Below are 15,112 nucleotides of genomic sequence, written 5' to 3' on the forward strand. Positions count from 1 at the left end.
AAAGGAAGGAGGATCCTCATCCGAAACACAATAAAAAGGGGCGAACGCTAAAACGAAATCCTTACATCCAGGTCTTCGGTCTGCTCCGCCGCGTCTTCCTCTGAGCCGCCGTTTTTAGGCAAGTATGTCATCTTAAGACGCAGGTAACCCTTCACCCTGGATTTGTGACTGCAACAAAGCAAAACAAACCGCAAAACAACACTTTGATTGAAGTCCTACGTGTCAACATGTTTGACTGAATGAAACAATTGAATAAATCCACCAAAACATGCAGAACAAAAGAACAGAATACACCTGAGGGGGGAGAAAACAGAGGCCCTCTCCAAGCCACAAATAGCTAAAAGCAAAACCTTAGCTCTGATTTGGTACCATAAGAGAGAACGGTATTCAGAGGTTAAAAACAAATCAAATTTCTAAACAGGCAAGAAGGAGTAGTGAAATCATAAAGATGAAACTATGCTAACCTTCTCGGGTGAAGAAGAAAATCCTTAAATGTATATGGCCTTTCAGTGTTCGGATTTTCTGTCTGAAATGACATAAAAACCACACACACACACACACACACACACACAAATACTAAAACATAAATAAAGTACAAACTCTGAATGTAAAACTTAAATTCTACTATACAGTACAAGAGTGACAGATGTTTTAAACCAAAGTGCGGCGATTTGGGGGGGGGGGGGTTGTTGGCAGGGTTATGTTTATGAGACTAAAGAAACGTACACATGCTGGTTTCTATTTCCATAACTAAACACAACCAAGTGTAACCATCCATAACCAAAAATCAGGGCAGGTCTGTGTTTATGAGAGAGAACCAAAATAACCATTGGTTTCCGATTCAAGAGTACTTTTGGGGGGCATCAACACATATCAGATAATGCCCCCCCCACACACACACACCCACCATGATAAATTAGTAAATAAATCAAATGAAAATAACAGATGCAGCACAGGTACAGAGGAGGCAGCAGGCTGACAATTACACAGATACATGAAAATAAAATAATGCTTTTGGAACAGCGGTCACGTCTGAATCCAAGTGTGAAAAACAGATGGGACAAGAACTCACCGGTATGTGAAGTAAAGGAACATCCACCTGTCCCAGAAAGTCATCCCGTGTCTGGTGAAGAGAGAGAGAGAGAGAGAGTGAGAGAGAGACAGATAGAGACAGAGAGAGAGAGACAGAGAGAGATAGAGAGAGACAGATAGAGAGAGAGAGACAGAGAGAGAGAGAGAGAGAGAGAGAGAGACAGATAGAGAGACAGATAGAGAGAGAGAGAGAGACAGAGAGACAGATAGAGAGAGAGAGACAAAGAGAGAGAGAGAGAGAGACAAAGAGAGAGACAGAGAGAAAGAGAGAGAGACAGATAGAGAGAGAGAGAGAGACAAAGAGAGAGACAAAGAGAGAGACAGATAGAGAGAGAGAGACAGAGAGAGAGACAAAGAGAGAGACAAAGAGAGAGACAGATAGAGAGAGAGAGACAGAGAGAGAGAGAGAGAGAGGGGGGAGAGGTTAAGCTTTAAGATGGCCGTGCTTCCAGTGACTGCGACACACTCTATTCAACTCACTGAGCACTGAGTAAAAGCTGCGTTATGAAAGGGATAACGACACAAAATTCAATTAAACAACAGCTCATTGCATCATGACATTCACCTATTAAATCCACACACTGCAGTCTTCCCCTAAGAGCGACAATAACCCAGGTACCTATTTATCCAAACGCTCATACAAGTACAGAAATAGGCCAGTGACATTTCATAGACATCTATACGAATATATATGATATGAACATAGACGGATAGATACACAGATATCTTAATTTGCAAATTTCAAAACGGTTATTTTTACTAAGAGAAGGCACAGAGCGTTTACGATATCAGCTTTCTGCCCTAAAAGCTTGTGTCAGTCAAAGGAGGTGAGATTGAACACGAGGCCTTAAAGCGGGGCGTGGTCGGTGGTGTGTGTCGACTCTAGCCGCGTTTTTTCCTGGTACGATTCCGCAGTCTCTTCTCCCTGCTCTCCTGTCCCCAGCGTGAACACACACGAGCGCATGCCGACTGACTCACAACCAAACGAATCCCCATGACCCGTCACCCTGCACGCCACCGGTCCCGTTGAGCTTTCTCTGAGATAATGAGGAGGCAGTGAACGGCAGAGGCCCCGGGGGAGACGGGCAAAGCAGAGTTTGGGCTCTGCTGTCAGAGAGGCAGGGCTGGTCTTAAACCCTGCATCACAGAGAAACAGGCTCCTTACAGCCACAGAGACAGGCAGCCACTATCAGAGAGGCAGGGCTGGTCTTAAACCCTGCATCACAGAGAAACAGGCTCCTTACAGCCACAGAGACAGGCAGCCACTATCAGAGAGGCAGGGCTGGTCTTAAACCCTGCACCACAGAGAAACAGGCTCCTTACAGCCACAGAGACAGGCAGCCACTATCAGAGAGGCAGGGCTGGTCTTAAACCCTGCACCACGGAGAAACAGGCTCCTTACAGCCACAGAGACAGGCAGCCACTATCAGAGAGGCAGGGCTGGTCTTAAACCCTGCACCACGGAGAAACAGGCTCCTTACAGCCACAGAGACAGGCAGCCACTATCAGAGAGGCAGGGCTGGTCTTAAACCCTGCACCACGGAGAAACAGGCCTCTTACAGCCACAGAGACAGGCAGCCACTATCAGAGAGGCAGGGCTGGTCTTAAACCCTGCACCACGGAGAAACAGGCTCCTTACAGCCACAGAGACAGGCAGCCACTATCAGAGAGGCAGGGCTGGTCTTAAACCCTGCATCACAGAGAAACAGGCTCCTTACAGCCACAGAGACAGGCAGCCACTATCAGAGAGGCAGGGCTGGTCTTAAACCCTGCACCACGGAGAAACAGGCCTCTTACAGCCACAGAGACAGGCTCCACTGTCAGAGAGGCAGGGCTGGTCTTAAACCCTGCACCACGGAGAAACAGGCCTCGTATAGCCACACACATACACAACACAGCACTGACAGGAGTCATCAGCTAATGACTGTTGCCCATGTATATTTACACTACACAAAAGTGTGTCGCCAATAATGACTCTGCAGACCGGCGGAATAGCGGCCAAAAGAGTTATAATGATATATAGAGTTTAAGTTTGAAGACAAAGTGTGGGATTCACTTCATGAGGGTGCAACAGAGCAACAGAAACAAAACCAGGGCGCGTGAGGCGAGGGTTTGTTTTCGGAACACAGTCGTCTCCAAAAGTGTTTGCAGCTGGTGCCATACTATTGAGTGATTGTCTTTCGGAAAAAACGTGCCCTAAAACGGTTTTATTCCATTTCTGCACATGGACTGCAATCCTAATTACGGCCCCAGTGAAGGATTGCAGCCATTTTCAGGCCATAAAACTGCTCACGAGGTACATGCAATTAGCTCAGTGTTAAAGTGTCTCATTCAAACAGATGCCTCTTTCTTTACACAAACCTCCAACGGAACGTCAAAAACATTCTTTTTATTATTCGTTGATACACTTAACAGTCATTGATATCCCCTGAGAAAACAGGAGGGATATAAAAGCAACAAATTCTTCCTTAACAATAACCATCTCACAGCAATCATGCAACACTTTTCCAGGAAATACACAGTGGGTTTCAAGATTCAGGTCAAACCACAAACCAGCAGGAAGTCAAGGACCACATTGTGCTTCAGTGAAACATTTCCTCCTCATGTTAAAGAGAAACGTTCACATGTAAAACACAAAAGGAGAAGATGTCCATCACTCCTTCTATCCCCACACGTGCAAAAAAATCAAATCGGGCTGGTGCAGAGACAAACAGAGACAACAGCCGCAGGGACAACAACCCGTAATAAATGGCCTGTTAACAGTTCTGTGCACTGTGGAAAAAAAAATAGGCCTCGTAACCAAACAAACAAACAAACAAACAAACAAACACACCAGGGGGTTGACGGTGGTGAAAAGCGGCAAAGTAAGGACAAGACATAAAGAAAACTGTACCTGTGTCCAAAAAAAAAATAAAAATAAAAATAAAAATCCCCAACACAACCTCACTGTGCAAAACCGGCCCGAGAGAGAAAACACAACATGATTAAACAAAAGCCAATAACATGACATTTAATACTCTAACTGTGATGGGCGCTCATCTTGTGATGACTATGTCTATGTTTATAACGCTGTTCAGTGAGTGTGTTTTATTTCTCTCCAAAAAAGGTCCAGCTGGGATAACATCACTGGCAAGATGAAATGTCTCTCAAATCTTCTCTCAAAACTGATGAAAGTTAAAAAAAAAAAAAAACAAGTTTGTACTGATGTACTTAACCTTCCAGGAAAAAAAAGAAAAGAAAAGAAAAGAAAAGAAAAAAGGTCTTTGTACACATCCAGTCATCTGCTGTCCATTTTCAGCAGATGCTGATTGTGCTACACTTCGCCCAACCTAAGAAAACGGAAAACACCACTGTGTGCCAACAGTTTTGATTCCAGAGAGAAAGCTTGTGAATGTGACCTTAGGCAAGCAAGAAACCTGTGCACACCCAGTGGTTTGATTAAGGTTTGTACGATGTCTTTACCGCTGTTTATGGAAACACGCTAGCCCCTATGACTTAGAAACTGCCACCGGCGCTGAAATAAGTGACGTTGATTTTGAGTTTAAGGGTACGTGTTCCACTAACACGGCGTCATGTACTCTTATAGCCCCGCAACTCAACCTTCTCGTTTTATCAGGTTACGATGAAATGTAAACAGTATTATGAAACGCCGCCCGTGCATATGCTGGCTTCTGTCCAGTTGGATGAGGAGGCTGTTCAGAAACTGCTTGGAGTCTAAGGTTAAATCACACCCAGAAAGTAATCTCACAGTTCACACAAGCTAACTCTAACGTTTGCGCAAGCCGCGTCCGAGGCGACGCCGATTCGTCCGTCCTGTCCTCAGAGCAATCGGACCTAAACGGGACGCACCGTAATAATAACAGGAATCAGACCACGGCACGTGATCTCAACGGCCGTGACAGTCCAGTTTAGATATGATATGTACTCTGTCTCTGTCTCTCTCTCTCTCTCACGCACACACACATACACACATAAAATGCAAATTACTTTGATTTACCTCTAACAAACAAGATTTGCTGCCTAAACACTATTCGTAATCGTTTAGTCTGATCGGGTAAATGCAATGAAAAAAGAAAGAAAGAAAAAGAATAGGAAAAAGAGAGAGGGAAAGAAAAACAATTATGTAAAGGTTCGCTGGCAATAAAGGTAACAGCTCTTGCTAATTACCGGCGAAGGCCGTTCTTGACAAGCTGTTAGAAACAGCGTAGGAGGGCGTGAAGGAGAGAGAGAGCGAGCGAGAGAGAGAGAGAGAGAGAGAGAGAGAGAGAGAGAGAGGGGGAGAGAGAGAGAGAGAGAGAGAGGGAGAGAGAGAGAGAGAGAGAGAGAGAGACACCTGATGCTCCACAAACACGCTGAGGCAGGGGGAAGCACAGGGAGGGGAATGCGCCCCCCCTTTTACTGCAAAAACGTCCATGCCGCCCCCCCCCATTCCCCCCAAAAACACAACCCCCCTCCCCCTCCCCCACCGACTCTCCCCTGCCTTCGTTGCATGACTCTGAGCCCAGCTGCTGACTGACATGACTGAGTGTTCCCTCAGATCATGTTGTTAAATTTGAATCCACAGAGCTGTGCAGTCCTACACCAGGCCAGACTATCTGGAGTCAGGAGGAATATTTCTGTGGTGCTTTATTTACAGTCATGGGGGGGGGGGGCGGGGTGGGGGGGGGGTTTGCAGATGGAGGGGGTGGGGACTCAGAGCCAGCAGCTATAATTAGACAAAGGTAAATACTTAAACTGATTACTCAAAGTGTTAACAGAATAATAAAAACCAGAGAAGCCCTCTCAATTGGACTGCATGTGTACACAAACCTTGCGCAGACTCGTGACTTCACAGGCTATGCACCATTTCGGGGAGGGGGTGGGGGGGTGGGGAGGACGCTTGTTTTGCCTGCTCTTCGCAAAACGTTTCACAAAAAGAAAGAAAGAAGAAAAAAAAGGTGTCAGGGAATGGATTACCCCGATGCAACTCAATACCCCAGAATGTTTGTCCACGTCAGGATTGTTAATTGCATGACTTCGCCAAGGCAGCCAGTTCTGTAACTGAACTTAGCGCCCGCCTGCTAGCAGGGAATCTAATGGCTGACTGAGGGTAAACAGACCTAAGTGTACAGAATGCGCCCGCGCTTTGAAAGTCAATAGTCTAATCATATGGACCATCTTTTGGCATTGCACAGCCAAAACAAGTCCTTTTTTCTTTGGGGTTTCTCATACTGTTTCAGGGTGGTAAATGTACACAACAGATGGTCATTTCAAAGCCAATGCTGTTGTTTCTGACTAGAAAGACAGGTGATCGAAGTTAATTCAGAGTATGGAAGCAACCACTTCTAATGACATACGGTCTATAGTCTATACTCAGCAAATCAGGGGATCTACAAAAAAAGGTTAATATTACGCATCTTGTCCTTCTGCAGTTTTTTAAGCTCACTTTACATGTTCCAGCTCCCCCCCCCCCCCCCTTTTTTTACCTGCAAGCAACAGCTCAAATAACGTTTTTGTTGGTAACCTGAGCTGATCTGTTTAGACATATTCACACTCATTTTTCACATGCTAATGGGAAAAAAATGCTTACGGTGGTGTGTTTTTCTGTCCCAGTAAGAACAGGATCTTCTTTGTTGTTTGCGTTTACATCCTGAAAGGAATTAGGTACTCTCGTCCCTGTCCCATGGGATACGTGAATATGCACATGTGGTGAACCACTTTTGGAATTTCTGTGCTTTGGGTTAGAGACATGGCACGAAATTCCTGTGTTAGCATAAGGAACTTCCAGAGAAATGCTCCTCTGCAGGGCATGGTGGCAACCGCGTTCCCCGGATGTTTCTTTCCCGTTGTTTACACGAGAAGCGCCATGGGATCTCTCGGATGACTTTCCTGTAGGCAACAGGCACGCCGAGGTGCTGCGGAAAAGCTTAACGTTATGATGGGTGTGTCTGACGTCCGATTCCGGGCCGCGCTCTGGGCTTTTGGGACAGTCGACGTTAGCCGTGGTCCTAGCTGAACCTGCTCTCCCTTGTGGTCTCTGGCTGGTGAAGTGCAACAGCATGCTGGAGTGTCTCTCCGCTCTCTCTAAACTGGCAGGTCGTTCTTGTTGCCCGCAGTCGCCCTTACGCACTTTCTGCGCGTCAGCCGAAGGGACGCTAATTTGTACGATGGGCTTGACGTCCCTCGACTCAGAGGGACAGTTGGTCTTGGACAGCCGCAGACCGTTCACCGCCGTGGCGACGGACCCTTTGAAGGGGGCTTGCGAGTCATCCTGCGCGGAATCAGCAGCTGACAGCTGCAGCTGGTGGGAGGTTTGATAGGAGCCCTTGGGCTGCGGGAACAGAGGAGACGCCGTGGGGCTAACCGGAGAGGCCGGAGGCGTGGTGCAGGGGCTCCGCGGGAATATGACCAGCGACGAACACCTTCTCAGGGGCACCCTGGCCTTCCGACGCTGCGCGCCCCTCTCCGGAGGAGCTTTGCGCTCCGGGACGTCGGGCTCGTATATGCTGCTGCTGCTGCAGTAGCCGACGTCGCTGGCCGTGCTGCTGCCGCAGGAGCCGCCGTCGGAGAGGCCGCCCGGCCCCGCCTCGCACCCCGCCTGCTCCCCTTCGTCGGCGCAGCCCTCCGCATCTCCGGTCAGCTTACAAGGCTGCAGGGAGATCTGCAAAGTGCTCTTCCTGCTTCCGCCTCCGTTCAGCTTCGATATAAATACGGACGAGTGGCGCTGTAAATTACCGTAGTCCGGTGACAAGGGAGGCAAGGCCAGGGCCAGCTGCCCTGGAGTCACCTTCATGTGGAGGGAACCGTGCGATTGGCCTTCGGCGGGGCTGCGAGGAGCCACGCTGAGCCCGTTCTCCTCTCCGGGGCTGCAGGTCTCAGACAAAGGGTCGGTGTTGCTTCTCCTCGTGGCAAAATGCAAACGGAGACGCCGTGCCATTTGTCTGGTTGTCTAATCCCGGGGATCAAGTGTAAAAAGGCAGCACGGGCATGGCACAACCTGCAGGTTGGCGAAAAAAAAAAAAAAAAAAGGAGAGCGAAAGAGAGAGAGAGAGAGAGAGAAAGAAACAGAGCAGCCAAGCAACTGCTCCGAGTGCCGCTCTATGGTTGCACTCATTAGGGGCTGCGCATAGCCAAAATAGCTCCGGTGACAACCTGCATTCTTCTCGTAGCACTGCAGCCAAGGACCAGACACTGAAGAACAGTGTGTCCAGCGTACAGCCCCCCGAGACTGGACAGAGCCCAGGGGTCTGTCCCTTTAAGGACCGTGAGTCGGAGAGCCTTTGCCGAGCCAAGCGTTACAGACAGAGCCCCCTGTCAAAGTGCTTCGTGCGCCAAACCTCAACTGTGCCTCAATTGTGCCTTCTGAAATTTCGCAAGAACAGACCCAGCAACCCGAGCCCTGCCCCCCCCACACCCTTGAAAAAAACCCTACTCCTGGTCACCCAGCTCGAAAAATAACAAACTTTGCCTCTCAGGTTGGAGAGCTGTGGAACTGACTCACTCCCTGCTTCAAGTCCAGTCAAGTCTCAACCTTCACTTCCAGCAGCAGCTATGCCTCTGCTGTTTCTCCTGTGCTGTGATCTAGCTAATATTTTTACCCACTAGGATAGAATTACAGGAAATCAAGGGGAATGACTTTCAGCATAATTCTCTATCAAACTGCAGATTGGGTTTCCTAATGGAATCCATATTCGGAAATCTCCTGCCTTGTGGAAATATGCAGGAAGCTACTGGTCATTAGTAAGATCGGGGAAAAGTTTTGTAGGCTGATTTTCTTTTTTCACATCTTTCAGCAGCTCTTTGAGGCAACGTGAGAGCTTGGTTCTGCCTGGCCTCTAAACTGATCTAAATGCACGAAAACTCTACTGAATGGCACAAATTCTTCTAGAAAGATAGATTCCCTAAAATATTCTTTCTAGCTGATAAAAAGAAAGGAAGGAAGAAAGACTGAAAGAAAGACAGAAACAAAGAAAGACAGAAAGAAAGAAAGAAAGAAAGAAAGAAAGAAAGAAAGAAAGAAAGAAAGAAGGAAAGAAAGAAAGAAAGCCATTCGTGCAGTTTCTGTTGCAAGGATTTCAAATGGACACGTGCAATATCAAGCGTTATTTGAGACGCGCTGTTGCAGCCAGTGATGGCATTAAAGCCTGTTCCCCTGTCGTTGACATTCCCAGCCCATCAATCAGAAACATTTGGATGAGGGGCAGTTATTCTAGAGCAGGCGGTCAGTAAACAAGGCAGCCCCCTCCGATACACAATGTGAAATATATTCATGCGCTTCCATAATACGAGATAACACAACGTGTTCAGGATCTCTGGCTCAGAGATCCTGAGTTGTCAGGTCACAGAAGATGCCAGAACAAGCATGAGACACACCGCAGAGGCTTGCCGGGGTAGAACCGAGGCACGGGAAACTCTTAATAATGTCAATTTTCACCTCTTTAGAACGACCAACGCACCGGACGACACATATTTAATGCATGTCAGCTACACAAATACGAACTGAAGGACCAGCTTTGTTCAAAAAAACAACCTCTTCCACGCAAGTGTGTAATTACATACCAATAAACCCTACTACAAGGTTACCTAAGGAAAAGCTATTCCGATTGGTTTGATGGGTGCTATAAATTTGCTATGCATCTAGGTAATTTGCAACCCTAACATTTTCCTCACCCTGGTTTCCTCAGAGCGATTCCAAGCGAGCGTCCATATGTGGTCTCAGTTTTCAACACATTACGGTTTCACGTTCACACACAATCAAACCCACACTGTGTGATGAAGCGAAAAGCCGTTGTGCGCTCGAGTCACTGAGGGAACATTGAGGCCTTTATTCTCAAGTTTGTTTAACCTTCATCATCATCAGCCACTGTCACAGGAGTTAATAAAACATCCAGGTTTGGTCAGACTTCGGTTAACTTGACGTGTTTTAACAGTTACTTTACTCACTTACTGATGCCCTAAGGAGAATATTTCATCTCTTGTGTTTATGGAAACAACTCTTGTGAAAGTTACGCTTATTCACTCATTAAGACACAAAAAAATATCAGATCCCTTAGGCATGGATTCACTGATGTTATATTTTTTTTTTGTTTCACTTTCTGTGGTAACACACACAGACAGTTAAGTAAATTTACTTCACATTTTTTGTTATGATAGTATATTACGCTTTTCTAATTTATTTGCACACTGTTTTTGTTTTTGGTCCAAAAAAAGAAAAAAAAAAGAATACCGCATAAAGAACGTGCGTTTATAAATAAACCGGGGGGACGCTGATGACAACTTTTTGATACTATGCAACTTGTTCTCATCCCGCTGAGATTAGGCAGTCCCTGTAAATTCACAAATAACCATCATACTTTTTAGAGCAGTTGAAACAAAGAAGTTATGTCAGCAAAACGATGAAGAAAACTCACCAGACGATTCTCATCAAACACCTCCAGAAGAAGCCGATGCTTCCTAGGATGAACCTGAAAAAGAAGACAGAGTAATTTGTGCGATTTGGCTCAAACTTCAAAAAAAGAATCATTGCTGAGCTTCTCACACTCACTCCAAATTTGTAAATGATAAGGAGACAAGTATTTTTTTTAATGGCAATTTAATAGCATTTTGCTCAAACTAAAGCATTTTTAGTGAACATTCTATACATTGTCCACACAAGGAATGGAAGAAGCTGGAATTTCATAATCCCTTCAAAATTAGCACCTGTCCTTTACTCTCAACTCCAGTACGATGATTACTCTGACGAACATAATCACACAGTACAATTCAAAGCAGGAGTACAGCTCTTAGACATACATAAATAGCACGACACAAACACACAAACACAAAGACACGCATTTGCATAATTAAAACCGTTATTTGTACGTGACCAAACACATTCAGTTCGTACACCATTTCTGTTCGTGCCTGCAGTAAAATGACTGAGACAAGAATAAAAAAAAAAAAAACACGTGATAGCATCAGTAAAAGTATTCTGGACACCCTCACCACTAAATAAGGCTATGCGGTGAGTCATAAACAGATTTTAGGGAGTAACAGAGCCCCTGATCTGAAATGGCTATGAAACACGCAGGGTAGATAAACTCCCCGTGCCCTCTGTTTTTCATTTCCCAGCGGGGGGGGGGGGGGTTGTGGGGGGAGGCGGGGGGGGGGGTGTTACTGTGTTCAGAGCTCGATTCCCCCAGCCCTACAAATGGTCAGTGACTCATGACAGCGTGCGTCTGAAGTCAGAGGTATACTATAGCACGGAGAGTTGTTTGGTTTTTAATTGTTCGCTTAAGCACAGCACAACAAACTGTGAGAGGGAGGAGAAAAGAAAAAAACAAAAACCTCTCACACTGTGTGGCTTTGTAGCCAGCTGAATTTTGATCAAAAGAAACGTCTGTGTGCAGTCTACAAATACAGACAGAAGAGGAGGCTTTTTTTTTTGGTTTCTTTGTTTGTTTGCTTGTTTTCATTTTAGTGGCAACGTCCCCTGGGATAAATGAGCTCAAACACAAAACTGGTGCAGAGGTCCAACAGTCCACCAGACCTGAGCTGAATTAAAAGAAGAAAAAAAATCATTCTAGAAAAAGCATTCAGGGCAAAACCTGAGAGCTCAGAGCTTTCTAAATTTACACTATAAGCTTACACGCCACTGTCAGCGTCCTTAGAAAATGCTTAGTAATACTCGGATTCTGAGAATGAAAATAACCAGCACATTCCCATTACTCAAAGGCACATCGTCCTATGATTTGCAGGGATATGAATTTTCCAAAAATGACTTCAGCATTCCAATGTAGTGCATCAACTGGCCTACTGTTCATGAGTCACATGCTTACAGTAAAGCTTGCTGTGTCCATAAAAAAAACAAAAAAGCAAAAGGGAAAAAAAAAAAAAAAAAAAGCAGAGGATACATTTGAAAGGCATTGACATTGGATGCACTTCAAAGTATCATGTGACCGTGGGCAGAAAGGGTTCAGGGTGTAAGAGAATCTCCCTTCCCGGGGACACTTTGCAACCGGAGCCTTCGACCTAAAAAGCCGTTCCGCGACCCTGAGACGGCGGAATGAGCTTCTGTCCAAACTGGGCCTGCTAACAAAGCGACGGCATCGAGGACTCGGTTCCGCCGGAGCGCCGGCTGCAAAAACGGATACCCTTGGCACCTAAGCCTGGCTTTCAGCATGCCGTTAACCAGCTCTTCCTCACACTGCCGAGGAGGGGGAAAAAAACCGGAACGTTTTCAAAGCGTGCGTTCGTATAAGGTCACCTATGCGATCTTGACCTGTGAGAAACCCTGATTTAGCTTTGCATTAGCCCTTACACTGTTTTGTGTGTGTCAAAATATTACGTTCGACATACAGCTGCACAAGGACCATCTGCGGTGCTTTTACAGAAGCAAAAAAAAAAAAAAAAAAAAAACCCCAACAACAACAAGAAAAAAAAAAACAAAAAACGCCAGTTGTTTCATCCTACCTGGAACAGACAAAAAAAGAAAAGCAAAACAAAAACAAACACTAGCGAGTTTTACACTCCCCAAGGACACCTCTAACTGCTTCAAGAATAGACTAAATGCACAGCGGATGCATAGCCAACGCGGCGTGTAGCAGCGAACGGATCACAGATCATGTGTTGAAATTCAGGTGCAGCTAAATAATGGTGGACTGATCCCGGGACCAGACACTGTGCAGTTCAGAAATGTTAGAATAGCTAGAATAAACAAAGCCAGAATAAACACAGCGAGGAGCTGAAGCAGAACCACGCAGTGAATATTTAACCGAGTGTAACGTACTGTTTATATACAAATTTATAAAAATATATATAAAGTCCTCCTGAGAGAGACAGTGAAGGTCAGAGTGAAGATAAATAAAACATTTTCCTCCCCCCCCCTCCTGCCTTGACCAGCAAGTGAGACCTTTTTATGAGGGGATACAAACTGTTTTAGGGCCAAAAAGAGAAAAATGATACAGTGATATTTCTTCATTGGTGTTTTGGAAAACAAAAACCCGATCAAATTTAAACCATTCCTGTGATGTACACACCATCAATCTAATGCTATAACTAAATACTGAGATGGCTGTTTTGGCAGATACTCCTGACATTTTTCATAGACGACAGCTGAAAGGAGGCATGCAGGCTTGTTATCAAAGGGAAAATGTGAAAACAACATCAGTGTGACATTAACCCAACACAACAAAAAACCAAAAGGCAAATGAACAAATGAACGACCAATGACAAGCAGCAGAGAAAAACACTGAAACTGAGATTAATAGGGGAAAAAAATCCGCCCATGGAACGTTTCGTCCACGCTTTGATCACCCAGTAAACCAAAAACCAAAAACGAAAGAAAAACAAAAAGAAACTGACAGAAAGGAACAAAACAAACACAGGATGAGAAACAGCATCTGGTCCTTCAGCAGAGTGCCTCATGGGAAGGATTTCCTGCTTTTGTAAAGATGCTTGTTTAACATGTACAAACAGAGGGGCTTTATTTTTCTATATGAACAGGCTCAGAAATAGGGCAGACTGACCGTTCACATCTAAGTCGTCAAAGAACACAGCGTCGTCAATAGCAACACAAACCTCTCCCCCAAACTCATCACAAACTGCAAATACTCTTAAGGTAAAGTGACATTTAGTTTTGGTTATGGTTATTAATTAGTTACCACAAACTGAAAAAAAAGGAATGCTGAATATGGACAAGGATCGTGTACTCACCCTGAAATAGAATTCCTCATTCCACTTGGGATCCAATGTCTGATAGGGACAAAAAAACAAACAAGGAACAATTGTCAATCAGTAACTATAACATGACAGTTGATAAAATCATTACTCATCTCCGTGTGAATGCAATGCAGATCCAATGCAAGAACTCACCTTCTTTATGGTTTTGGTCTGAAGGCTGGTGAGTTCTCCATTAACAGGGTCGTACAGAGAGACTCTCGTGTATGGATCACTGTGAATACAAACGCAACCATCCCTAAATAACACTTCTCAAAAAAAAAAAAAAAAAAAAAAAAACCAGGCAAAAACAAAACCGTACGTTTCTGACTGCATTATGGGTATCTGTTAACTGTGCCATCCAAAACTGGCCTTGAGCTACCCCGGTTTTCTTTTGAAGTTGCTGGATTTCTATTTAAATGGTTCATTTTTCTTTTCCCCTGCACACTGACTGAAAGTTTGTTTATTTATTTATTTATTTATTTATTTATTTATTTATTTTTACGGTGCTTTCCACTCACAGTGAGAGGCTGAACTTGAGCATCATAATCCATTTTGAGGTGAGCCGTCGATACCATTTGAAAAGTAATGATTCACGGAAAAAACAGGTACATTGCTTATGAGTCAAGAGGGAACAATACAAGAGGGGCACTGCGTCTTCTTTTATATATATATATATATGTATATCGAGCAAAGGGAGTGCATGAGCAGCTAAAACAGTGTAAATTATGGAAGAGAAGAGTGCGGACAAACTTTACATGCAGGGGCAGAAAGGACTCAAACAGTGACATCTAATGGACAGTAGGTGGGGAGGAAAAGTCTGAATGTTTCAGCTCACCTAGAAAAGGGCAGAACAAATGTATTTGAATTCAGTTTTGGGGGGCATTCCATCCTACTCTAATCCTCACGCGTGATGTGCAACAACATTGTTTTCCTGTAGCGTCCCACTTACCCCATACGCACGTGAGGGGCGGGACGGGGGGGGGGGGGGGGGGGTGTTGGTGGGGTGTTCGAAACACATCATATAGTAACAAGGACCGATGCTTTGTTTTAGGTATGTCTTGTGAACTTTACATTGGCATTTAGTCCATTCTGTTAGCCAATACACAGTCTTTGCGTCTATTTGTCCCAAAATACAGATACCTGTCATGAACCCAGGGTTCACTATGAGGCCTCTGTGCACAATAGCTGCACAACACCATCAGTTTCATGCTAATGACTCAGTTCCAAAGTAAAAAAAAAAAAAAAAAAAGTACAGCACAACATTTCATTTATTCATCACCTCAACAGCACAGAGGCAAATAGTTGTGCATAAATCAAGCAACTCTTGAGCAATGAGTTGAAA

General features: G+C 45.0%; 1 protein-coding gene across 3 annotated transcripts in view; it reads right to left on the bottom strand.

Annotated features, from left to right (window-relative positions):
- Positions 1-15,112, bottom strand: part of nedd4a (NEDD4 E3 ubiquitin protein ligase a) — a 31,776-nt gene that overhangs the window by 15,170 nt on the left and 1,494 nt on the right. For all 3 annotated transcript variants that reach the window (XM_030794122.1, XM_030794121.1, XM_030794120.1), the window contains exons 3-8: positions 13,924-14,002; positions 13,765-13,803; positions 10,482-10,535; positions 1,073-1,123; positions 465-526; positions 66-168 (exon numbers count right to left, since the gene is read on the bottom strand). In XM_030794122.1, coding sequence (XP_030649982.1) covers positions 66-168; positions 465-526; positions 1,073-1,123; positions 10,482-10,535; positions 13,765-13,803; positions 13,924-14,002 — 388 coding nt within the window. The remainder of the gene's footprint in view (positions 1-65; positions 169-464; positions 527-1,072; positions 1,124-10,481; positions 10,536-13,764; positions 13,804-13,923; positions 14,003-15,112) is intronic.

The sequence above is a fragment of the Chanos chanos genome, chromosome 2, assembly GCF_902362185.1.
Source record: "Chanos chanos chromosome 2, fChaCha1.1, whole genome shotgun sequence".
Taxonomy (NCBI): Eukaryota; Metazoa; Chordata; class Actinopteri; order Gonorynchiformes; family Chanidae; genus Chanos; species Chanos chanos.